Below are 27,049 nucleotides of genomic sequence, written 5' to 3' on the forward strand. Positions count from 1 at the left end.
AACCAGGTCAGGGGATCAAACCTGCAACCAGGAATGTGCCCTTGTCTAGGAATCGAACTCGTGACTCTTCAGTGCACGGGCCATGCTCTGACCACTGAGCAACACCTGCCAGAGCCTCTAGTCTTTTGATTGGAGCATTGAAGCCATTTACATTTAAAATGATTATTGATAGGTACATATTTATTGCCACTTTATTCTTTATAACTGTGTTTCTCTGTTTTGTTTTCTTCTCCTCCACCACCTCCTCCCTCTCTCCTCCTCCTCTTCCTCCTCCTCCTTCTTCAAGAAGACCCTTTAACATTTCTTGTAATACTGGTTTTGTGTCAAACTCCTTTAGCTCTATCTTGTCTTGGAAGCCCTTTATTTTTCCTTCAATTTAAAATGATAGCCTTGCTGGGTAAGGTAGACTTGTAGGTCCTTGCTTTTCATCACTTTGAATATTTCATGCCAGTCACTTCTGGTCTGAAATGTTTTTATTGAGAAATCAGCTTATAATCTTATGGGAGCTCCCTTGTAGGTAACTAACTGTCTTTCTCTTGCAGCCTTTAAGATTCTTTCTTTGTCTTTTACCTTTGCCATTTTAATTATGATATGTCTTGATGTGGGTCTCTTTGGGTTCATCTTGTTTGGCACTCTAGACTTGTGTCTTTTCTTTACCAGGTTAGGGAAGTTTTCAGTCATGATTTCTTCAAATATGTTCTAGATCCCTTGCTCATCCTCTTCTCCTTCTGGTTTCCTCAGTGATGTAGATTTTGTTACGCTTCATGTTGTCCCAAAGATCTCTTAAACTGTCCTCATTTTTTGAAATTCTTTTTTCATTTTGCTCCTCTGACTGTTTTCTGCTACCTTGTATTCCAAATTGCTGATTTGATACTCTGCTTCATTCAACCTACTATTTATTCCTTCTAGTGTATTCTTCATTTCTGACTTATTTTTAATGGTTTCTATGCCTTTTTTTTATGCTTGCTATCTCTTTTTTGAAGTTTTCACTAAGTTCCTTGAGCATCCCTATAACTATTTTTTTGAATTCTACATGTTGTAAGTTGCTTGCCTCCATTTCATTTAGCTGTTTTTCTGGAGATTCTCCTGTTCCTTCATTGTCTCCTCATTTTAGCTTTCTCTTTGTGCTTATTTCTCTGTGTTAGGTAGATCTTCTAAGACTCCCAGTCTTGGTAGTGTGGTCTTATGTAGTAGGTGTCCTGTGAGCCCCAGTGGTGCAGTTTCCTTGATCACCTGAGCTAGGTGCTCCAAGAATGTCCCTTGTGTGGGTTATGTAGGCCTTCCTGTTGTAACTGCATCTTGATTGCTCTTGGTCCATTCATATGTGAAGTTGACCCTCAGGTTGGCTGACTATGAGAATCAACCTCAACCACAGCATACAAGCTGACCTGCAGGTGCTGACCCCATGAATCAAAATTTGCCTCAGCTGAGTCTGGTACCTGCTGAGATCTCCCTTTGGATATGCCACTTGTGAAGCTAATTGTATCTTGCTCTGATGTTATCTGAAGCTGGCCACTGGGTGTGTTGATTCTGGGGCCTTTGGGAGGGACTCTGGTGCAGGCCAGTGTCAGATGCTATCTGTGCCTGGCCCTGGGCAACATGTAAGAAGCTACCAGCAACCCATAGTTTGTGGCTGCTTCTGCTGGGCCTGAGTGTGCACAAGAAGTATCAAACTGAGCACCAAAGCTAGCTTTTACCAGCACTGGGCCTAGGAGCAGATCAGCAAGGCACCCCGAAGCCTGCTTTCACCTGCCTCTACCTGCTCAGTTGCTGAAAGAGCCTCTGGTAGTATGAGGTACCATGTCATGAGTTGCATGAGGTAGGTTCCCAGTGAGTCACCAGGTAGGGGTGAGTGGTGTTCACCAGATTGATACAGGTTCAAACTCGTTGCCAGTGATGGGTCTGAGGCCCTTCAGCAAAGGTCCCAGGATATACCAAGTCTACCAAGGGTCCACAGACCTTTGTGGTGGGGTAGGGTCTCAGGGAGTTGTCAGGTTGAGGCAAGCAGAGTCTATCAAGCCCAAACAGTTCAAGATTTGGCAGCCTGAAGAGAGGGCTCTGCACTGCTTGGGAGTGAGAGGGAAAATGGCCCCCATTCTAAAGCCACACAACTCAGTCACTGACACCCCCTGAGTCTGCCCAGACCTCTATACCCTGTCCCTAGCAACTGACTTCTCACCAGGGAGTCCAGAGGGTGGGGCTATTGCAGTCCCCTAGACCAGTGGTTGGCAAACTCAGTAGTCAACAAAGCCAAATATCAACAGTACACCGATTGAAATTTCTTTTGAGAGCCAAATTTTTTCAACTTAAACTATATAGGTAGGTACATTGTTATTAACTTAATTAGGGTACTCCTAAGGCTTAGGAACAGCCACACTCAAGGGGCCAAAGAGCCGCATGTGGCTCGCGAGCCAGAGTTTGCCGACCACGGCCCTAGGCTGATGCTATAAGGAGAGGAGTGCTCCACCCAAGAAAGATGAAGTCTGTGCTACAGAAGAGTGACTCAGCACAGGAGTCCCAGCAGCTGTCCTATTAGCTCTCTCCCCAGAGCCACAAACCCCAGTCTCTCTTTATACAACTGTAGTCTGTTCTCCTGTCCTCTGTGCATTGGCCCTTTAGGAAGGTACCTGTTTCCCTAGCAGACTTCTGTCTCTCCCTGGCATACAGAATTCCCACTGATTTTCTCAGCCAGATGTTATGTGGGCACCTCTTCCCGGCTGGAGAGTCTGTAGTGGGGTTGAGACCTTATAGTCCTTAGGGGGAGCCTTTGCAGCTGAGATGTCCCTCTGGAATCTCACATCCATGGGAGTGAGGCTAGCTCTTTTCACACCTCCACCTTTCCCACCAGTCTTGATATGGCTTCTTCCATAAACCCTTAGTTATATGACTTCTATTCAGCTAGTCTTCAGTTGTTTATTCAGGTTTATTGTTCTATATTTTAGTTATAATTCTAGTTTGGTTTTGGGATGAGGCGAGTATAACATCTACCTAGTCTACTACTATTTTGGATCCTTCCGACCTGGAAAATGAGCCTGTTGCAGCACTCTTTTATGAGTAGCTACGACACATGTTGTAATGTACCCCATGAATCGCACAAAGGATGCCCCAAGAAGTCGAATAAAGGAGTCATTTATTCAGAAGCCGGCGGCTGCGAGGGGGGCATCAGCTCTCCAGACCTCACAGCCCCGAGTGACTATAGCACTGAGCTTATACAGAAAAAAACCACACCCTGCTAGACGTTGGAATGTGGAGCTATCTTGTGAAAGCAGATTGTACAAAAGCAAACTGAGCAAAGTTAGTTATCTCTAAAAGTTAATTATAGGGTTAGTTCTTGGATCCATTGAGTCAAGGGACAACATTCCCAGAGCCAATGAGTCAATGGAAAAGCAATTAAAGCAATTTTTGCGGTTCTGGTCCTCAGGCACAGGAGAATAACCTTTGTGATGTGGGCTGGCTACATAGTGGGGTGATTTATGTGAGTTTCCAGGTCTCAATCTGGAAACTGAGGTAACTACCCTATTGTTAAAGCAAGCAGGTGTGTACAGAAGCCAAGATAGCAGGGTTAAAATTTAAACAACAGTTTTTACCCGAGATGAAGTTACTATGCTTCATTTCTTCAACTAGACATGGAAGAACCTTAAACAGTAATGAAATGCAACAACAGAGGCTATTAATGCCAGGTACCACATGAGTCTTTAATCTTACCAGCCCTCTTTTATACTTATTCACCAATGACTTAGCTATTGCTTCTGTGCTAGTGTCTCTCACATCTTAATTTTCAGCTCAGGTCTTGCTCCTGGACTTCAAGTAGGTAGTTCAATCCTTGACAGCCCTAACTGGATCATCCCTAAACTCTGCAAGTGCAAATGAAGTCAACATTGTCTTCCATAAAACTCACTTATTGATGAATGGCACGCAGCACCCTACTTCTAATCAGCCCCCAAATCCAGAGGCTTCTTCTTTTTTAAATGCTCTAATATGTATCCTCTTTCTTCTAGGCCTCATCCTTTTTCGTCTAGTTTACTACCTACATCATTATCCTGGTTACTTCAGGGTAATGAGGCTTATTCCAGGTGTAAGGGCAGAAAAAATAATTTTCCTCCCACATTTCTAACTTCTGCTGGACTAATAATCAAATTAACAGGAGAAAATGACCAAATTTATTATGTATATACATAAGAATTAGAGATATGAATGCACATTGGTCAGTTGAGCCTTATATGCCCTTCTGGACAAAGGAGAAGGAAGTAGGGGTCTGTGACTTCAAAAGGAAAGTAGGCAATTCACAGGTTGATGAGAAAGAGCACACATGGAAATCAAACAAGCTTGCTTGGATCTTTCCTGTCTGCCACAGTTAATTCACAGATGCTGAGGGGAATGTGCTGAAGTTTCCTTCCTGAAGCAGGTTTATATGAATTCCTTGAGGCAGGTAAAGGGGGAGAGCCAAAGGTTCTGAGTCTTTTGTTTCTGAAAAATAACCCGCTTAAAATATTCAGTATCTCAAAAGGCATATTTTGGGGTGACAAACTCTAGTCCCCTTCACAGGCTTCTCCCAAACAAACAAAATTATGGTTTTGTGACTGGCTGCTTATCCTCCAGCAGCTCCCCATTGTCCTCAAAGTAAAGTCCAGACTCCTCAGCAGGGCACAGAAAGCCCTAAGTGGCCTAGGTGGCCCCCTGCCTGCTGCTTTGTCCAGCTTGATTCTCATTGTTACCACCTTGCCCCCTCCCTGCTTGCTCTTTCCTCCCTGTGCTCATGTGCTGCTCCCTCTGATAGAAACATGCTACCTCTCCTTCTCCCCCTTCTTCTGGTAAGTGCCTCCTTATCCTGTACTTCCGACACCATCACCTCTGGGAAGCTTTCTCTAACATTTCCTAGCCCAGGCCATGTAGGCTCCTGGGCTGAGGGCTGCCTGGAAGGAAGATATACCCATTCTAGTTAAGATTGTAGCATAGAAGGGCACAGGATTCAGTTACTTAGAGGGAGTTGGGGTGGAATGGGAAATAGCATGGTAATATCACTCCCTTTCTTATTTCTTTAGGGATGAAATAGATGATGGAGCTGTAGAATAAAGGTTGTATAGTTCCTTCCCATTATCCTACCCAGCACAGTATAAAGATATTTTGGTGTCAGCCCAGTTTCTTTGCTGCCATGTCTGCACGAGGCCCCTGTGCAGATGTAATTAGAGAACTTCTTGTTGTTGGTGGACAGATGGGAGGTGAGTGACTGAAGAGAGAGATTTTTTAAAAAATTTTTTATTGTTGAAAGTATTACATATATTCCATTTTTCCCCCCATTTGACCCCTTCTAGCCTGCCCCAGGCTTTCACTGCCCTATTGTCTGTGCCCACGAGTTATGCATATATTCATAGGAGTTCTTTGGTTGATCTCTTCCCACCACCCACCCACCCCCGCCTTCCCTCTCTGAGATTCGACAGTCTGTTCCATGCTTCTATGTCTCTGGATCTATTTTGCTCATCAGTTTATTTTGTTCATTAGATTCCACAGATGAGTGAGATCATGTGATACTTGTCTTTCTCTGACTGGTTTATTTCGCTTAGCATAATACTCTCCAGGGACCTCCATGCTGTCTAGAGAGGGATTTTTGACTGATTCTTTTGATCTGTCACAAACCATGAGCACCACTTTTGGACATGGTGAGGGGCTTGTCTCTGGGTAGATGCCAAGTATGATAAAATGTGATTCCTTCTCTAATTTTATTTAGAGCTCAGTGAAAGAGCAAACCAGCTCTGGTCATAGTGGAGATTTGATAAATGCTATAATTTATCCATTTTTACCTTGAAAAAAAGGGAAAATTTTTTAGGTTTAAGGAATAATATTTAAGGCTAATATTTAAAAGTAATTTTTTTACCTGTTGAAATGTATTCAGCGGGGTACAATACAATAAGATTATGCTGTTTTCAAAATAGCCCAGCCACTGAACTGACAGGTCTTTTGGGGCTTACCTTGCCTTCCTGATTTTGAGGTGAGCATTGCTTCTCTTTCCCAACGCTTCCAGTGTTTGCTTCTGTGTAGTGTTGAGAGCTTGAGGGAGAGGATGAGGCAGGGAGAAGAAAACAGGACCCCACAAGGTGAGCAGTGCATTGTATGTGGTCCTGTCAGGCCATGTGTGGGGGGTGAATGCAGTTGCCCTGCATTTCAGTATGGTCATGCATTTTTCTTCTCTAATACACTGACCTCTACTGGCTTAACTATGACTCTTAATCACAGCTGTGTTTTTTTTCTGAAATTTCTTTTAAGGAAAAAGATTTTCACTCATTATTAAAAGCTTTTTAAATATGATTTTAAGAAAAAATAATACAGGCTTTGTATAGTGGAATTTACATTTATCTAGGTAATTCCAGCCATCCCAATTGCATATTTGACCTCTTGGATGCAATACCTTTTTTCTTTTTAAAATTGCCATTATACATCTACAGTTAAGGGAACAGATACTTTTCTTTAAATTTTTATAGATTGTAAAATTTATCAATTGTTCTAATATTGTTCTAATGTTGGTGTAAGGAAGGTAGTATATTTATTTATTTTATTTTTATTTTTTAAAGAGATTCTTTTCTTTTTTAAAAATTGGTTTGAGAGAGAGAGAGAGACAGAGAGAGAGAGAGAGAGAGAGAGAAAAACATTAATCAGTTGCCTCCCACACATACCCCGACCAGATCTTAAACCCACAACTTGGGTATATGCCCTGACTGGGAATTGAACCACCCACCTCTTGATGTGTGGGACTATACTCCAACCAATTGAGCTATACTGGCCAGGAAAGAAGAGCACCAAATTTAAAATGTAACTAGTGAGCATCACTAATTAGGGAAAATTGCTTAAGTTCTCTGGGCCTTAGATTTTCACCTCTAAAGGATAATTTCTGTTTCATAGGGCTATTTTAAGAATGAAATGTACAGGCAAAGTGTTTTGGGGCTATTTCTATAGAAAAAATTTTAGTATTAAAATTTAAAAATTAATATTATCCTGCCACTCTTGATGTTTAGTGCATGCATTCATAGTGTTGTGCAACCACCAGCTCTCTAGCTTAAAAACTTTTCATTACCCAGAAGAACACTCCATTACCCATTAAGTAATCACTCCCCATTCACCCCACCTTCATCCCTTGGCAACCTCTAAACTGCTCTCTGTACCTATGGATTTGTCAATTCAGGACATTTCATATTAAAGGAATCATCCAATATGTGATTTAAAAAAAAATCTGGCTTCTTTTATTTAGCATAATGTTTTTGAGATTCATCGAAATTTAACATATATCAGCACTTCATTCTTTTGAATGGTTATTATATATATACTAGAGGCCTGGTGCATGAAATTCATGCGTTTGGTGGGGGTCCCTCAACCCGGCCCATGCCCCCTTGCAGTCTGGGAGCCCTTGGGGGATGTCCGACTGATAGCTTAGGAATCTGACAGTCAGACATCCTTAGGGCTGCCGTGGAGGCAGGAGAGCTGTGAGCCTGGCTTCTGGCTGAGTGGCACTCCCCCTGTGGGAGCGCACTGACTACCAGGGGGCAGCTCCTGTGTTGATCATCTGCCCCCTGGTGGTCAGTGTGCATCATAGCAACTTGTTGTTCCGCCTGTTTGGTCGATTTGCATATTAGCCTTTTATTATATAATATATATATATACACATATATATATATTTATACACACACACACACACACACACACACACTAGAGGCCCGGTACATGAATTCATGCACCAGTGGGGTCCCTTGGCCTGGCCTGTGGACATCACCCAAGGGGTCCCAGATTGCGAGAGGGTGTAGGCCAGACTGAGGGACCCTACCGGTGCATGATTGGGGCCGGGGAGGGGCTGCAGGAGGGCTCCAGGGTGTGTCTTGCCCATCTGGCCCAGTCCTGATCAGCCAGACCCCAGCAGCAAGCTAACCGACTGACCCTGCTGGTCAGTTCATGTCATAGTTACCAGTCGAATGGTAGAACGGTCGCTTAGGCTTTTAAATATATAGATGTTGTGTTTTTATTTTCTTTTTATCTCAAAGTATGTTCTAGTTTTCCTAATGAGTCCTCTTTTATTCATTAGTTGTTTAAGGTTATGATGTTTAATTTCTACATATTTGTGATTTTTCCAGTTTCCCTCATTGATTATAATGTTTCATTTATTTATGGTTGGAGAGGATGTTTTGTATGATTTCATTATTTTGAAGTATATTGAGAATTGTTTTATGGCTTAACATATGGCCTGTTCTGGAGAATGCTGCATGTGCACTTCAGAAAAAAGTATGTTCTGCTTTCATTGGGTGTAGTGTTCTCTATGTCTGTTATGTCTGGGTGGTTTATAGTCAAATCATCTATTTCCTTTTTGATCTTCTGTCTAGATGTTTTATTCATTATTGAAAGTGGTGTGTTGAAGTATCCAATTATTATTGAAGAACTGTTGATTTCTAATTTCAATTTGTCAATGTTTACTTGATACCATTTTTGACTCTGTTTTTTGGCACATATATTTACAATTATAGTAGCTTCTTGCTGAATTGGACCTTTTGTCAATACACAGTGTCCTTTATCTCTTGTAACAATTTTTGACTTAAAAACATTTTGTGTCTTATTAGGATAGCTCCTCTAGCTTTCTTGTATTTTACATCTTTTAAAAAATTTATTAAATTACTAGGGTGACATTTATTAATAAAATTATAGGTTTCATATGTACAATTCTATAATCTATCATCTGTATGTTTTAGTTCACCACCCCAAGTCAAGCCTCCTTCCATACCATTTATCACCTCTTTACCCTCTTATACTTCTTCCCACTACTCTTCCTCTGGTAATCACCATACTTGTCTATGCGTTTTTTTCTTTGCTTAATCCGTTCACCTTTTTCACCCAATCCCCAACTGCCCTTCCCTCTGACAGCTGTCATTCTGTTCTCTGTATCTATGAGTCTGTTTCTAATTTATTTTGTTCATTAGATTCCACATATAAATGAAATCACATGCTTCTTGTAATTCTCTGACTAGCTTATTTCACTTAGCATAATACTTTCCAGGTCTATCCACACTGTCGCAAAAGGTAAGATTTCATTCTTGTTTTTTTTTTTTTTGCAGTTGAGTAGTATTACATTATGTAAATATACCACTGGTTTTTTTATCCACACCTCTATTGATGGACACTTGGGCGGCTCCCAAATCTTGGCGATTGGAAGAAATGCTGCTATGAATATAGGGGTGCATATATTCTTTTGAATTAGTGTTTTGGGTTTCTTTGGATATAGTCCCAGAAGTGGAATTGCTGAGGCTGAGTTATATTTCTGTGTGTTAATCCTCACTGAGGATATTTTTCATTGATTCTTAGAAAGAGTGGAAGGGAGGAGGAGGGACAGAGAGAGAAAAACATCGATGTGAGAGAGACACATCGATTGGTTGCCTCCTGCATATGCCCCTACCTGGGCCAGGGATCAAGGCTACAACTGAGGTACGTGCCCTTGACTGGAATCAAACCCAGGACCCTTTAGTACGCATGCTGATGCCCTACCCACTGAGCCAAATTGGCTAGGGTGGCAATTCAATTTTTAATTATTTGACTTAACTCCATACTGCTTTCTATAGTGGCTGCATCAATCTGCATCCCCAGCAACAGTGCATGAGGCTTTCCTTTTCTCCACATCCTTGCCAACACTTGTTTGTTGATTTATTGATGATGCCATTTGGACAGGAGTGAAGTGATATCTCATTGTTTTTAATTTGCATTTCTCTGATGATTAGTGATGTTGAGCATCCTTTCATAAATCTATTGGCCATCTGTATGTCCTCTTTGGACAAGTGTCTATTCTGATCCTTTGCTTATTTCTTAATTGGATTTTTTTATTTTATTGTCAAGTTTTATAAGTTCTTTGCAAATTTTGGATATTAAGCCCTTATCAGATATGTCAGCAAATATGTTCTCCCATTCAGTGGTTTGTCTTTTCATTTTGTTGGTGGTTTCCTTTACTGTGCAAAAACATTTTAGTTTGATGTAGTTCCATTAAAAACATTTTTTTTTTGTTTTCCTTGCCTGAGGCAAGATATCAGAAAAAATATTGCTAGGAGAAATGTCCGAGATTTTACTGTCTGTTTTCTTCTAGTATTTTTATGGTTTTGAATCTAACACTTAGGTCTTTAATACATTTTGAGTTTATTCCTGTGTATGGTGTAAGAGGATGGTCTAGTTTCTTTCTTTTCTTTTCTTTCTTTCTTTTTTTTTTTTTGCACCTATCTTTCCAATTTTCCCAACACCATTTACTGAATAGATAGTCTTTACTCCATTGTATGTTTTTGCGTTCTTTGTCAAATATTAATTGACTATAAAGGCATGGGTTTATTTCTGGGCTCTCTGTTCTGTTCCATTAATCTATTTGCCTATTTTTATGCCAGTACCATGCTATGGACTTGTAGTATAGTTTAATATCGGGTAACATGATACCTCCAAATTTGATCTTTTTTCTTAAGACTGCTGTGGCTATTTGGGGTCTATTATGGTCCATATAAAGTTTTGGAATATGTGTTCTAGTGTTGGAATATGTGTTTGGAATTCCAAAAAGTTTGGAATATGTGTTCTAGTTCTGTGAAATATGCTATTGGTATCTTGATAGGAATTGCATTGAATCTGTAGATTGCTTTGGATAGTATGGACATTTTAATGATATTAATTCTTCCTATCCATAAACATGGTATATGCTTTCACTTATTTGTATTTTCTTCAGTTTCTTTTTTTATTATCTTACTAGAGGCCTGGTGCACAGATTCGTGCACCAGTGGGGTCCCTTGGCCTGGCCTGTGCCCTCTCGCAATTCCCGCAGGCCCGATCCAGACAGGAGGAAGCCCAATTCTGTGCATTCAACGTCTGTCCCCTGGTGGTCAGTGTGCATCATAGTGACCGGTTGACTCGTCGTTTGGTCGTTTAGTTGCTTAGGCTTTTATATGTATAGAAGATAGTTTTCCCAGTACTGATCTTTTACTTCCTTGGTTAAAATTTTCCATGGTATTTTTTTTCAAAGCAATTGTGAATGGGATTATTTTCTTAGGTTCCCTTTCTGACTATTCATTATTGATGTATAAAAATGCAATTGATTTCTGAATATTTATTTTATATACTACTTTACTGAATTCATTTATCAGTTGTAGTAGTTTTTGGTGGAATTGTTAGGGTTCTCTATATGAAGTATCATGTTATCTGCAAATATTGACAGTTTTATTTCTTTCTGTCCAATTTGGATGCCATGCCGGCTAGGGCTCTCCTTTAGTTTTAAATGATATTTTTGATGGAGAATGTAGTCTTGGTTGTAGGTTCTTGTTTTCCATCACTTTGAATATTTTATGCTAATCACTTCAGGCCTGAAATGTTTCTATTGAGAAATTATATGACAGTCTTATGGGAGCTCCCTTGTAGGTAACTGTCTTTCTCTCATGGTTTTTAAAATTTTCTTTTTGTCTTTAATCTTTGACATTTTAATTATGATATGTCTTGGTTTGGGCTCTTTGGTTTTATCTTGTTTGGGACTCTCTGCACTTCCTGAACTTGTGTGTCTTTTTCCTTCAACCAGTTAAGGACATTTTCAGTCATTATTTCTTCAAATAAGTTCTCAGTTCCTTACTCTCTCTGTTTTCCTTCTGTAACCCTATGATGCAGATGTTGTTGTGCTTCATATACTTCCAATTGTCCTTTAAACTATCCTCATTATTTTCAACTAGAGGCCCGGTGCATGGAATTCGTGCACGGGTGGGGGGGTCCCCTCAGCCCAGCCTGCACCCTATCCAATCTGGCACCCCTTGGGGGATGTCTGACTGCCAGTTTAGGACATTCCTCTCACAATCCTGGACCGTTGGCTCCTAATAGCTCACCTGCCAGCCTGCCTGGTTGCCCCTAACTGCCTCCCCCTGCCAGCCTGATCGCCCCTCACTGCCTCTGTGTGCTGGCCTGATCACCCCTAATTGCCCCCCCCCCCCCCGTCAGCCTGGTTGTCCCTAACTGCCTCCCCCTGCCAGCCTGATCATCCCTCACTGCCTCTGTGTGCTGGCCTGATCATCCCTAACTGCCCCCCCTGCCATCCTGGTTTCCCCTAACTGCCTCCCGCTGATGGCCAGGTTGTCCCCAATTGCCCCCCCCAACTGCCCCCCCCCCACTGGCCTAGTCGCCCCTCACTGCTCCCCTGCCATCCTGGTTGCTCCCAACTGCCCCCCTTCTGCCAGCCTAGTTGCCCCTCACTGCCCCCCCGCCAGCCTAATTGCCCCCAACTTCCCCCCCTGCTGGCCTGGTCGCCCCAACTGAACACCCCCCCCCTGCCAGCTGGTTGCCCCTAACTGCCTCCCCACCAGCCTGGTCACCCCACATAGTCTGCTGTTCAGTCATTTGGTCGTCCCTCACTAACCCACCTGCCGGCTTGGTCATAGGCAGCCATCTTGTGAGGGTGTGAGGGTTAATTTACATATTACCTCTTTATTATATAGGATTCTTTTTTTATTTTGCTTTTCCAATTGGGTGTTTTTTTCTACCTTGTCTTCCAAATCACTGATTTGATCCTCTGCTTCATGCAGCCTAGTGTATTCTTGATATCAGACATTTTATTCTTCATTTTTTTCTGGTTCTTTTTAAAAAAATGTTTTCTATGCCCTTTTCCATGCTCTTGTGGTTCTCACGAAGTCCTTGAGCATCCTTATAACCCTAGTTTGAACACTGTATCTGATTAATTGCTTGCCTCCATTTCATTTAGCTCTTTTTCTGGAGAGTTCTGTTCTTTTCATTTGGCGAGTGTTTCTTTGTCTCTGTGTTTTGGCTGCCTCTTTGTGTTTGTTTCTATGTAGTAATTAGATCTGCTATGACTCCCAGTGTGTCGTAGGTTGCCGTATACCGTAGGTGTCCTGTGGTATGTAATGGTGCAGTCCCATTGATCACCTGAGTTGAGTGCTCTAGGAATGTCTCTCGTGTGGCTTATATGGCCCCTCCTATTGTAATTGAGTGTTGATTGCTATTTGCCAGTTCCTGCATAGGGTTGATCCCTATGCTGGCTTTGTGTGAGGCTCAACCCCAACCATGGCATGCAAGCTGCTCTGTAGGTTGTGACAACATGAAGCAGAATTCACTACAACAGAGTCTGGTGTCTGGTGAGATCTCCTTTTGGATATGCTGTTTGTGAAGTTATTGGGTGCTGCTCTGATGCTGTCTGAAATTTGTAACTGTGTGTGTTCTTTCTGGGTGTCTTAGGAAGGACTCTGGTGCAGGCCAATGTCAGATGCTGTCTGTGCTTGGCCCTCAGAAACCTGTTTGGAACTACAAAGTGGTCCATAGTTTGTGGCTGCCTTTGCTTGGCTTGCATGCATTTTCAAAGGACCAAGCTACACACAAATGCTGTTTTTTTCTAATACTGGGTCCAGGGGCAGGTCAGCAAAAGTCCCAAGGCACCCTGATATCCACATCCACCTGCCAGCTGCTTGTTAGGCTCAGTCAATGAAAAGAGCCTCTGGCTGAATGGGGAGGATGGTGCTAGTGGGTCTCCTATGAGGGAGAGGTGCTAGTCAGGCTTCTGGAGAGGTGGTGCATGTGGTCCTGGCCCCAGAGCCTTATGACTCAGTCTTTCCTGGACTTTGTCCCACCTTGGCTGGGTGAAACCAACTAAGATTTGGTGGGTGGAGCCTCCAGACCTCAGAGCTGGAGTCTCCTGGAAGCCAAGGAGGGTGGTTCTATTGGATATCCTGTGAGGGGAAAGCTCCAGTTAGCTTCATGGGAAAATGGAGGTAATGGCTCCTTCTTCAAATCCAGACAACTCTGTCACCCCCTGCATCTGCCCAGACCTCTACAACCTGGCCAAGGCAGCTGACTCCTCAGCAGGGCCTAAGCTCTACAGGGTGGGGTGAGAGGGAGTCTAGAGTGTGAGTCTAGTTGCTTTCCCCTAGCTGGTGCCACATGGAGGGGAGTCCTCCACCCCAGAAAGATGGCATCTGTGGTATGGAAAAATGACTCAGCACAGGGATTTCTGGGGTCTGTCCCTCCCGCTCCCTCTCCAGAGCCACAAACCCCACACTCTCCTCAGGCCATCTAGTCCACTTCACCCTCTCTCGACCAGAGTCCAAGGTGAGTGACTGCACAAAATTATGTGTGTTGGCCCTTTAAGAGAGTGCCTGTGTCTGCAGCTAACTTTAATGCTCCCTGGCAGACAGAAATACCACTGCTTTTCACAGCCAGATATTATATGGGTGACTCTTCCTGGCTCCGGTGCTCTGAGCTGGGAAGCCCAGTTTCTGATTTAGGCCCCACTCTTCTCAGGGAAACCTCCCATAGCTGAGATATCTGTCTGGAACTTCAGCTGCTGCCTGTGGGAGCAGAGCCAGCCATTTCTCATTTCTGCTTTTCCTACCAGTCTCGATGTGTCTTCTTCAGTAAATCCTTGGTTGTAAGACTCCTCTTCAGCTAGTTTTCAGTTAGTTATTCAGGATGATTGTTCTTTAATTTAGTTGTAATTCCAGTTTCATCCTGGGGGAGGTGAATGTAGCTTCAACCTAGTCTACCACCATCTTGAAATCCTCCACCAATGATTTCTTGCTTTCTTTTTTTCTTTTCTTTTCTTTTATATATATACTAGAGGCCCGGTGCATGAAATTCCTGCATTCGGGGGGCGGGGGGGGGGTTCTCAGCCTGGCTTGTGCCCTCTTCCAGTCCGGGAGCCCTCTGGGGATGTCTGACTGATGGCTTAGGCCTGCTCCCCCTAGCACTGCCTTGGGGGTGGGAGAGGCTCCTGCCACCGCTGCTGCGCTTGCCAGCCATGAGCTCGGCTTCTGGCTGAGCAGTGCTCCCCCTGTGGGATTGAGCTGAAACCGGCTCTCTGACATCCCCCGAGGGGTCCTGGAGTGAGAGAGGATGCAGGCCAGGCCGAGAGACCCCTCCGGTACATGATTGGGGTTAGGGAGAGATGCGGGAGATTGGCCAGCGGGGGAGGGACCCTGGATGGCTCCAGGGTGTGTCTAGCCCATCTCGCTCAGTCACAATTGGCTGGACCCCAGCAGCAAGCTAATCTACTGGTCAGAGCATCTGCCCCCTGGTGGTCAATGCATGTCATATCGACTGGTCGAGCGGTCCACTCTCTGTCTCCTGGTGGTCAGTGCATATCATAGCCAGTGGTTGAGAGGCCTTAGCATATCATTAGCATATTACACTTTGACTGGTTGAATGGACAACCGGTCGCCTGGACACTTAGCATATTAGGCTTTTATTATATAGGATATGCTATTGTTGTTAATCCTCACCTGAGGATATTTTTCCATTGATTTTTAGGGAGCGTGGAAGAGAGAGGGAAAGACAGAGAGAAATATCTATGTGAGAGAAACACATTGATTGGTTGCCTCCTGCACGAGCCCCAACCAGGGCCTAGGCCAGGGAGGAGCCTGCAACCACGGTAGGTGCCCTTGACCGGAATCCAACCCAGGACCCTTTGGTCCACAGGCTGATGCTCTATCCACTGAACCAAACTGGCTAGGGCTGATTTCTTTTAATACCTGGATTTCATAAAGGAAAGAAAGGTTTTCTCTCCATTTAAAATTTAAAAAGGGTCAAACAACCCTTTCACAGGGGTCGCCTAAGACCATCGGAAAACACATATATAATTACATATTGTTTTTGTGATTAATCACTATGCTTTAATTATGTTCAATTTGTAACAATGAAATTGGGGGTCACCACAACATGAAGAACTGTATTAAAGGGTCGGGGCATTAGGAAGGTTGAGAACCACTGATTTAAATTCTTTTGACAGACATTGCCTGGGGCCCTTCAGCCCTTCTGGATTCAAACAATGGCCAGTCTTTTCTCTAGTCTTTCAGTGAACTGCCAGCAAATCACAACACACACATCCCCAAATTTTGGGAGGGCAGGGTTCCCACCTTGGTATCAGCAAACCACTCTGAACATGGGCCACTGTCCCCACAACTGCCTGCTACAGGAATAGTGCATGCATGATGGTAGCTGCTAGCAAAACATGAAATTCACTGACATACCAGCTTTTTACTTCATCAAGCATTCCCTTGTGTCCTGCTAGTATGTAACTAGACTTTAGAGTTTTTTGTTTGTTTGGTTCTTAAATATATTTTTATTGATTTTAGAGAGGAAGGGAGAGGGGGGAGAGAGACAGAAACATCAATGATTAGAGAGAATCACAATTGGCTGGCTCCTTCATGCCCCACACTGGGATTGAACCTGCAACCCAGACATGTGCCCTGACCAGGAATTGAACCATGACCTCCTGGTTCATAGGTCAAAGCTTAACTACTGAGTCATGCCAGCCAGGCTAGACTTTAGAGTTTTAAAATAGTGATTCTGACAGTTCTTGCCAGCTCAACAGTTGATTTGGTGTAGGGTCTGATTCCTGGAGCTTCTCACTGTGCCATATTTATGATGTTACTCCTGCGTTCATTCTTGTTGAGGGAATCTACATATTAAAATGTAATGGCATATATTATAAAAATAATTTAAATGAGGACTGATATGTGTATAAATAGTATATGTATCAAATAACTTCTTACAAATTTTTTACCATTATGCCAGTCCTTCTCACAAATTAGGATAGTTGACCAGAAGGATGGGATTTTGTAAGTATCTGTATTGTTACTATATATCACTACACTATATCTTGTGTTCATGCAGAGATAATGACATTTATTTTGTCTGTAGTCAATCTAGTCTTTTTCCTAATATTTCTTATGGGACCTACTGATTAATTGGGAAAAAATCCAAAGTATTTAAAACTTAGTCTATGTAGTATGAAGACTTAAGTAGTTTGTTTAGGTAGTGTTCAACTCTCTGAGGAAAATATGTTCTTTCTTTGTCTTATTTTTATCCTGGATGATTTAAGAGTATGGAGTGTAGGTGTGACATATATAATCTACTAGCAGTGGGGAACTGCTCATTTTCTTTGATGTCTGCTACTTTCTGTGGGCTATGGAGCACTGTCCCTTTACCTCTTAGTTGTGTTTGCCTTGCCAACTTATGCATATGATGTCATGGCTCATGGTGGGGCCACTGGTCAGAGCCCAATGGCCCACTCTTGACTACTTCTTTCTTTCTTTTGCTCCTCCTCTCTGAGCTCTCTTTCTGGCCAGCTGGCCTGGAATGTCACTCATAGTCTTTGCTACGGGATTTCGTTGTTTCATGGTGGGCCCAATAACTGGCCCTTTAGCTCAGGAAATGTGGTTCTCAGAGTTTATGATTGCCAGACCATGCTTGGAAGAACTATCTCTCAAGACAGTGGCCTGGCCTGGCCTGGCCTGGCCGGTAAGACTATGGATTTACTATGTAATCCTTCTCTGTGTGTCAGATACTGCATATTGCTTCATTTTATCTCCTTGCATTTCTTTCAGTAGTAAAACCTAGTAGCTCCCAGGCACATGAATGTTTCCAGCAGACTAGGGGGAAAAATCATAAACATGGAGAGGCAAAACAACAACAAAAATAATAATAATTTTCATTATCACCATTACATGTGCTCATATAGACATATATGGGGATAGTTCAAGAGTCTATATAATTCTTGATGTATACAAGCCTTAAATGTAGGATCTTTAGAGAGGCTTATGTGGTGTATATGCATATATCTGTATATATATATTTTATATAGTTAAGGTATATATTATGTATAGTTAAGATATGTTTCATATAAAATATGTCTATGTGTGTATAATTAATAGGTTTGGTTTCTATCAAAATTTTCCTATGACTAAAAATATTTATTTTAAAACACATTTTCTTTTGTTGCAGGACAGTTCGTGTATGGTTAAAGAGAGATAGTGGACAATATTGGCCAAGCATATATCATGTGATGCCTTGTAAGTATCTGGATTTCTGTCTAAAAAAACTAAACATTGACCTCAATTCTCCTTCTTTCTGAGATTATCTTCTCTGTATTTTCTTCTTGAATAGTGATTCCTGAGGTTGGGATTATCTATGGAAAGTACTATAGTAAATCACTTTAGATTTTCTAAAGCTCTCAGTATGTAAAACAAGAAATTTGTTCTGAAATTGATTATATATACATAGTTTCTGAATGAGATTAGTGGAAGGACTACAGCATATAAACTGATTACAGCAGTCTCACTCTGTTCTCTGACATTTTGTTTAACTTTTTCGTAAAGTACTTCCTTAGACAATTCAAAATTTTGTCCAGTGATTATATTTGTGAAGTAAATTTGTCCTTGCATTGTTGTTACGTTATTTATTAAAATTCAAGACATTCAACATTGAACATTCAGTTCTTAAAAGAATTTGCTTCAGATTGAAACAATCTAAATGGAAGTCAACCTCATTTCCCCAAGATCATACATGAGAAATATGTCCTTACACTGATAAATAGCAAATCTTTCAAATATACTTTTTAAAAAAGATATGACTGATTCTTAGATTCTTACACTGCCAACATTCCCTTGTAGGGAGAGAAGACCTAGCTCTCCAAAATAGGAACTTTCTTTTCAGTTAGTATTTTATCATTAAAATTAATTGGGCATCATAGTCTATTGTTTGCTTTAGTATAAAACCATTATTTACATTCGTCATCAGTTATATTAGTAAACATTTCCCTTATTCCCCTTCTTTCAAATCTTAATTAAAATTGACATCCTAGAAAAATCCCTCAGATTTGCTGTTTGGGCTCATATACCCTCTGGCTTGCTACAGTTTGCACTTTTTTTTTTTTGTGATACAAGTATCCCAGTTTGAGAACTATATGCCATAAAAAAAACAAACTAAAATAAATTCATGCTAAATTGTAGATGTGATTATGTTTGTGCCTCTGGCAAAAGAATGCTGTAATAACATAAATAACGATTTGCCTGATTATGAACAAATGAATTAAGAATGTAATGGCCTTCTGTGACTTTTGAAATTATCTTTGAGGTTTTATGTGTCTCTAGAATTTTGTGTTATAACCATGGAGCTGAACCCTATATTAGTGAAGAAGAAACTTCTTATAATTCTGGGTACTTACATTTGTCCCTTACCTATTGTACCTCCAGCAGACACCATTATATGCAAAGGCGATAATGGGGACTTAGGTATTTGGAAAGGGAAATGAATTCTCTGATTGATTTTTTCTTGATTTTTAAATGGTATGAACCAGTCTGATCAGTGGTCTTGCTTTTTTATCAGACTTGTTACAACATCTCACTGAAAGAGTTGGGGAAGGTCTATAATCCAAAAAATTGAAGTTGATCCCAGAGACTGATCACTTCCTTGACTGCAAAGGCAGAGGAGAGGCAGACCTGGGCAGAATAGTGAGGGCTTGGGATAGCAAGCAAGAAATGTACTTGAGATAAACATTATTAGGAACTTGATGATGACACAGAATCCTAAGCAATAACTTATAGAACCCCTTCCCATATACACATTCATACACATTTAAGTGTCATTCTCTTATGCTCTCTTTATTTGAATATCACTGAGAATACAGAAGAAACCTTGAGTTGCATTTTCATCATTTATTAAGTTGTCTGCCAGAATGACTAAAAGGCTGCTGTAGCTTCTGCACCTGGCATAGGTGCTCAATAAATAAATACTATTGAAGACTTGAATCTGTTAATAAAGATGCGTTTCCCTGACAACATTATTGTAATTTTCATAATGACTGAGCATGGTCTTTGACAAGAAGGACCCTCTAATTATTTGCATACTTTAACTATGGTGTTCTAGTATAAGGAGTAAAAAGGGATTACTTGGACATTAAAATGGAGCCTGTAGACCAGCAGCATCAGGATCACCAGAAAACTTACTGGAAATGCAAATATTGAGTTTCAGTCCTGATCTTCTGAATCAGAATCTGCGTTCTAAAAAGATCTCTAGCATCTTACAGTTTAAGAAGATTGTCTTGTGGCAATTTATACATTTATATGAATGCATGTAAAGCCTCAGGCATATGTGATGTTGATTTGTAAATACATAGGTAAAAGTATACATCCTAGTCAAACATTTACTGTGCACCTACTATATATAGACCATCAAGCTAGGTGCCAGGATTTGCAGATGAACAAGGCATACATATGGTCAAGATGATGTCTGTAATCTTTTATTGTTGGGTGGTTCCACTACCATGGAGAGAGAAAATAACAAAAGGCTGTGTTCTTCATAATTGGTCAGAAATTTGCTTTTATGTCCCTAGGAATCATATGCATTTAGATAACATAGTCACTGATGTCTGAGCAAGAATTTAAGTTTTAACTTGAGAGAGGCAGAATTTTATTGCATCAGGGTATATGCTATATTTTTGGTTAATTAAAAAACCTGAAATAGTTTTTAATTTCCAACAAGTTGTTTTGCAATCCTTTCTTTTTAAAGGTGTTTTTGTCAATATTATCCGTAAGTGACAGGTATGTGGTATTAGTTATAAAGTAAGTGAAAAGGTACAGTATATCTGGAGGCTATAATATAGACACCACTTGGTGGACGTGACCACATTTTGTGTTTATAGTAGTATCCAAATTCCAAATAAAACAAAATATCTTGTACATATTATAATGGCTTATTTGTCCATTAAAACACCTTTTCAATATAGTATTTGTATGTTCTGGGTAGGATACTAATGTTGTGTAGCACTGAGAATTTGAAGTTTAATGGAAGGAAGGAAACAGAAGGCATTAGATGAGAAAGAATGACTACTGAAGGCTAAGTTTGATGGCAGTGAGTGAGCCTAAAAGGCAGTGTGGTAAGGCTGAGTGAACTTGTGGGCGTGGAAGACAAAAGAAAGATAAGTAAACTCATCATGATAACAAACACAGCTACTGCTTTGGGAGTGTCCTCATACCCTGTCTTTTCTGCGGAACTCCCATGTCCTCTGTAGGCGGGAGCCAGGAGAAACCAGACTTGCCTGGTTAAGGCTGTTTGCCCCTGAGTCAATCTGATTTTCCTTGGAATTTAGAATTTCAAGTAGGAAATGCTAGTCTCAGTGTAGGCTGGTCCTTGAGCTGGGAACATGTATACCCTAGAGCTGTGAGGCATTTGTGTACTGGAAGAAGCAATGCAAGCTGATTTGCTTAAAAGAAAGTGTGAACAAGGAAGGAAGGACTACTTGGTTCACAGGGAGATAATCCTGAGCCAGTGATGCTGAAGGTTTTCCTCATCATCCTCGTAACCCCCAGAAACCTGGCTTGGCTTCTTCCTTTGAGTTCAAAAGATACTCCCTCTCTTACTGGATATGCCCATTTGTGCGTAAGTTCTCTCCAGTGTGTTTCTGTTTCTTGTAACTGCAGGAATGTGACAGCCTAGCCCTGATTGGAATTAGTGTACCTCCTCCCCACTGTTCAGTTTCTCTTGGATCTCTATGATTCTTAGAGAGAAAGGACTGAGCCATGTCCCTGTTGCTGTCACTGTGGTGTTAAGCTGAAAATAGGCTGGGAAAAGTGAGGGCAAGGAAAGAACAGCAGAAAGAAATATTTATCCTATTTCTCTTAATTTCTGTGGGTAGTCCATTCAGCAGATTTAAAATGTTTCTTCTGTACTAAACACCATGAATATGGTGGTTAAATATGGCAGATGATTCCTGTCTTCATGGTGGGGAAGGCAGACCTAAAATAAGTACCACCTATGATTCATAATGAGTGTTAATACATGGGAAGTAGGCATAATGAAAACATGGTCACAAAAATTTCATTTTAAACCCCTGCTGTCTTTAGAGAATTTGGGTAACTGATTACTTGTTTTGTAGTTTCCTAAAAGCTGATTTTTATGGATGGGTGAGAAGTAAGAGCATTTCCTTATCGAATAGTCTTTCAAAAAGTAATATCATCAATAAAGATAAATTTAAAAAAATAATACCCTCTTGCCTAGCCAGTGTGGTTGAGTGACTCATGCACCAAGAAGTCCACAGTTCGATTCTGGGTCAGGGCACATGCCCTGGTTGTGGGCTCAATCCCAGGTGGAGAGCATGCAGAAGGCAACCAGTCGGTGTTTCTCTCTCATTGATGTTTCTTTTCTCTCTCTCTCTCCCTCCTCCCTCTCTAAAATCAATGAAAAATATTAAAAAAATAATATCCTCTTGGCATATCTCACATAGTACCTACTTATTTCCTATGACAAGATCAAGTTACAGTCTACTCAACTGGGACCCGCCTGGGTTTGGAAACCAGAAAGGGGCCTTCATAACGGTACAGAGTTGAAGTTTCAGTTGTGTCCATTTGTGTGATTATTTGTTTCAGGCATCTAATAAATAGCATTTCAATCACCACATTGCATCACACTACAAAGGAAAAAACACACATACACATGAAAAGCACAGGTATTTCTATTTTCATGGTTGGGTATTTTAGATTTACTTTACCAACTAGGTCAGACGAATGAATGAAGGAGAGAGATCTCAAGCAGGAGCCAGGGTGGCAGGTGTTTGAGATTTTTCTTACTCTATTAAAGTATTTTGGGTATCATGTCTGGGCCTTTGTTGCCAACTTTTCCCCTTGGGCACAGAGAATAGGTAAAACAACTTGTCTGCCAGTGATGTAGTGAATAGGAAGTTAAGAGGGGCAAAGCCTCAAGACTAGGGTGTGTTGGATAATAGGTAAACCTCTGTGGGTTCTGTTGCTGCCAGGACAGGCAGGTGGAATTTACTTTGGCTCCTAAGTGTTTATAACTTTGCTCCCAAAGCAAAACAGAAGACAGTTTTTCAAAGATTAATTACAGATAAAAGGCACACCTAACAGCCATCAAATGACCTCTTTTGTCATATTTCCAGCTTTTTTCCGTGGCCTGAGGGGATGGTTTGTCCAGTCTGAAGTAGTGGTTGGGCCTCTCAGTTTTCACACAAGTCTGGTCACTTTACCACTTACTTAGTTAACTTATTTTCTCTCTCTCTCTCTCTCTAATACTTTTATTGATTTCAGAGAGGAAGGAAGAAGGAGAGAGATAGAGAAACATCAATGATGAGAGAGAATCATTGATTGGCTGCCTCCTACAGGCCCCCTACTGGGGATCCAGCCGCAGCCAGGGCATGTGCCCTGACCAGGAATCAAACTGTGACATCCTGGTTCATAGGTTGATGCTCAACCACTGGGCCATCCAACTGGGCTATCTCTCCATCTCTTTTTTTAAATTAAATTTATTGGGATAACATTGGTTAATAGGGTCATAAAGGTTTCAAGTGTATATTACTATAATACATGATCTGTATTTTGCATTTTGTACCCACCACCCATAGTCAATTTATCATCCATCACCATATATTTGGTACCCTTTACCCTCTACCACCCACCACCCCTTTCCCTCTTGTAACCACCATACTGTTTGATGTGTCTCTGTTAACTTTCAAAGTATAGGAACTATAGTTCTCACTGAAAAACATAATTTTTAACTGTTTACTTCCCAGTTTTTATCCAAAGCCTGGTTGAAAGTCTATTTATGGTGGCATCATGAAATTTGATGATTCATCTATATTTTGATTTTTCCCACTCTATGTTAGCCCTGTGCAGAAATGCCTTCATTCATTGTGCTCTCATCTCAGACTGATGTGTACGTTATTGCTATTTTTGAAGTAATTGTCTATCATAATGTTCAGTGTCCTTTTGATGAGAAGCACTAAGTAGTAATATTTTTCAAATAAGAGAATGAGAAACCCTTTGCTTTCTCTAAGGTGGAACTTCCCAGCATGTACACTACAACATATTAGGATGGCCCAAATGGCTCACTGGCTCTAAGAACTGACCCCTGTAGCAGAGCAGGGGTAATCTAGTCATCTTGGCCCTAGTATTCTCTTCCTTTCACTCCAGTGGCATACAGATCTAATTTCTGTATCTACCATGAGGTGAAAAGGTTTGGAGTAACAGTTCTAAGAACCTGGTACATGGTTCTAAAGCAGTGGTTCTCAACCTTTCTAATGCCGCGACCCTTTAATACAGTTCCTCATGTTGTGGTGACCCCCAACCATAAAATTCTTTTCGTTGCTACTTCATAACTGTAATTTTGCTACTGTTATGAATCATAATGTAAATATCTGATATTCAGGAAGTATTTTCATTGTTACAAATTGAACATAATTAAAGCATAGTGAGTAATCACAAAAACAATATGTAATTATATATGTGTTTTCCGATGGTCGTAGGCGACCCCTATGAAAGTGTCGTTTGACCCCCCAAAGGGGTCGCGACCCGTAGGTTGAGAATCGCTATGATAATGTGAAATGTGAAACCTATTTTGTTTCCCAATAGATCTATATTCTAATTTCTTTCTGTTCTTATATGTTTCCTTAGTCATGACTTTTTGCTTATTCCTATTGTTTGGTTTTATTGTATCTGGTTTTCTTTTGTTTTTTGTTTTTTTAAGCCATTTCAAATTCATCATGAAATGAGGTAGGGAATGCATTAAGTAAATGATCTTAGGTAAGACGAATATAGAGATGAAGTTTGAACATAGTTTTGCTGTTTATATTAAATTCACCCAAAGATAGGAATTGTTTAAGATTGGAGTAAAGCCCAGCAGTGTGGCTCAGTGGTTGAGCAGTGACCTGTGAACTAGGAGGTCACAGGTTCGATTCCTGGTCAGGGCACATGCCTGGGGTTGCCGGCTTTATCCCCAGTGTGGGGCATATAGGAGGCAGCTGGTCGATAATTCTCTCTCATCATTGATGTTTCTATCTCTCTCTCCCTCTCCTTTCCTCTCTGAAATCAATAAAAATATATTGTAAAAAAAAAGATTGGAGTACAGTAGTCCTCCTTTATCTGTGGTTTCACTTTCCATGGTTTCAGTCAGTGTGGTCAAACATGGTCTGAAAATATCACATGGAAAATTCCAGAAAAAAACAATCATGGGTTTTAAATTGAGCGCTGTCCTGAGTGGTATGATGAAATCTCTCCCTGTCTCACTTGGGTCATGAATCATCCCTTTGTCCAGCTTCTACCTGCTGTATATGCTCCCTGGCCTGTAGTCACTTAGTAGCCCTCTTGGTGATCAGATTGAATGTCTCACGATGCCAGTGCTTATATTGCAGTAACCCTTATTTTACTTAATAATGAACCCAAAGTAAAAGAGTAATGGTGCTGAGCCCGGCTAGAGTGGCTCAATTGGTTGAGCATTATTCTGTGTACAGAAAGGTTGTTGATTAGATTTTCATTCAGGACACATATCTGAGTTGTGGGTCAGGTCCCAGGTAGGGGTGCGAACAGAAGGCAACCAATCGATGTTTCTCTCTTTCCCCTTCTCCCTTTCTCTCTCTCTCAAATTAATAAAAAAAAATGTATTTTAAAAGAGTAACCGTGTTTGGCAATTCACGTAAGTCAAAGTGAACCCATAAAGTGCTTCCTTTATGAAAAGATATGTGTGTATAGGAAAAACATAGTATATATAGGGTTTACATAGTATGTATATGCATTTTCAGGCATCCACTGGGTTCTTGGAATGTATCCCTTGCAGATAAGGGGAGAGGGGAACTACTATATTCAAAATACCTTGTAGGTTAGAACCTATGCCTGGGAGGGAAACATATTTGATTTTCATTTTTGCTACCACTTTGCTGAGTCAGTTTTGGGGGAGACCTTTACATTTTCTCTGGTCTGAAGTCTAATAGATAAACTGTCCATTTTCTGGTTATGAGATATCCTATATAATAAAAGGCTAATATGCAAATTGTCCCTACGGGCAAGAATTTGACCCACCAGGAGTTAGACGTATGCTGACCACCAGGGGGTAGCGCGGAACATGGTGGGCGTTGGTGACGGGGCGCTGGCCGTGGGTGGCAGTGGAGGCGCTGCCAGCCCTGATGGGTCCCGAAGAGAGCGGGACTACAGCGGGATGGTGGAGCAGGTGAGCGGGTGGCTCCAGGCCAAGGCGGGTGCGAAGGAAGGCCCCGGCCAGCAGCCGGCACCTGGGGAAGGAAGGCCCCAATAGACCCTGATTGCCGGCCAGGCCTAGGTTTCCTACCCATGCACGAATTTCATGCACCGGGCCTGTAGTATCAAATAAGTATTTGTAAAGTCCTTTCAGGTTATTGGTGTTTAGAAATGTATACTTTGCTGATCTTAACCCAGAGGGATTAGGAAAGATTTGCTAATTTGTGAGGTTTTGACTAGATTGGTTTCCTTTTCCTATTTGTTGGGACTGGAGTCTTAGAAAAGTGATTTTCAACCGGTGAGTTGTAAGAATTTTTTAAAAATATTTTTTATTGATTTTTAGAGAGAGAGAGAGAGAGAGGAAGGGAGAGGGAAAGAGACATATTGATTGTGAGAGCAGGACATCAATCGGCCACCTCCTGCATGCTCCCCACTGGAGATCTAGCCTGCAACCCAGGCATGGGCAATGACCAGGAATCGAACTGGTGACCTCTCAATATTCGGAACAACACCCAAACGACTGAGCCACACCGCCCAGGGCTGCAATAATTTTTAAAACATGCAATAACTGACTATCCAGGACACTGACCTCTTTTTCCTTAGATTCTCAAATAAAAAAATGACAACAACCAGCAGGTTAGCCATCCGGTGTGAATGAATCAAAACTATACCTATTTTTTTTTTTTTGTCAGATTGACAAAAATATATTTTTTGGTGTGCTACAGAATTTTAGTAGTTTATGTGTGCCATGAGATGGAAAAGGTTGAAAATTGTTCCCCAGAGCAACAGATAACTTGTAATTGAGGACTTAGGATATTAAAACTGTTAATATGTTCATTTGCTTTTTATCTGGGAAGGAAATGAGTTATTCTGTATGTAAATTGCAAATGGGAATTTTCCCATTGGTGAAGTCAAAGGACAACTTTTAATGTTTTAGGACTGTGAAAGTGGTTCATGTGTTATCCCACTTCTTCTGTTGGGTTTATTGAAGTTTGGGGAGGAAATTCATGTAGTTACATTCATGATAGAAAGGTATTGAAAATAATGGATTTGGCAGTTCTGATTTTATAAGCTAGTGTTTGTTTTGGTCACTTCTAGACAATATCTTTAATTGGATTGAGGGAGTTTCTTGGCAGATGGGTGTTATATAGGAAATGCTTATCCTGTTGTTCATACCTTATTTCAAATAACTTCTTGGTTGCTAGTTATGAGGTATATTGTTCCTTTTTTGGTTTCTATTTTATATAGGTTATATT

At 41.1% G+C, this 27,049-nt stretch overlaps 1 protein-coding gene across 7 annotated transcripts in view; it reads left to right on the forward strand.

The window, feature by feature from the left end:
• WDFY2 (WD repeat and FYVE domain containing 2) overlaps positions 1-27,049 on the forward strand; it is a 225,843-nt gene that overhangs the window by 66,712 nt on the left and 132,082 nt on the right. For 6 of the 7 annotated variants that reach the window (XR_004966163.1, XR_004966164.1, XM_036300337.1 and 3 more), the window contains exon 2: positions 17,758-17,825. Coding sequence is in view for 5 of the 7 variants with exons in the window: in XM_036300337.1 (XP_036156230.1) it covers positions 17,758-17,825 (68 nt within the window). In the remaining 2 variants the exon portion in view is untranslated. Of the gene's footprint in view, positions 1-13,069; positions 13,119-17,757; positions 17,826-27,049 lie in introns of those variants that run through there. The other variant, XM_036300338.1, reaches the window with a different exon arrangement.

This window comes from Myotis myotis, unplaced genomic scaffold (genome assembly GCF_014108235.1).
Source record: "Myotis myotis isolate mMyoMyo1 unplaced genomic scaffold, mMyoMyo1.p scaffold_m19_p_3, whole genome shotgun sequence".
Lineage (NCBI taxonomy): Eukaryota > Metazoa > Chordata > Mammalia > Chiroptera > Vespertilionidae > Myotis > Myotis myotis.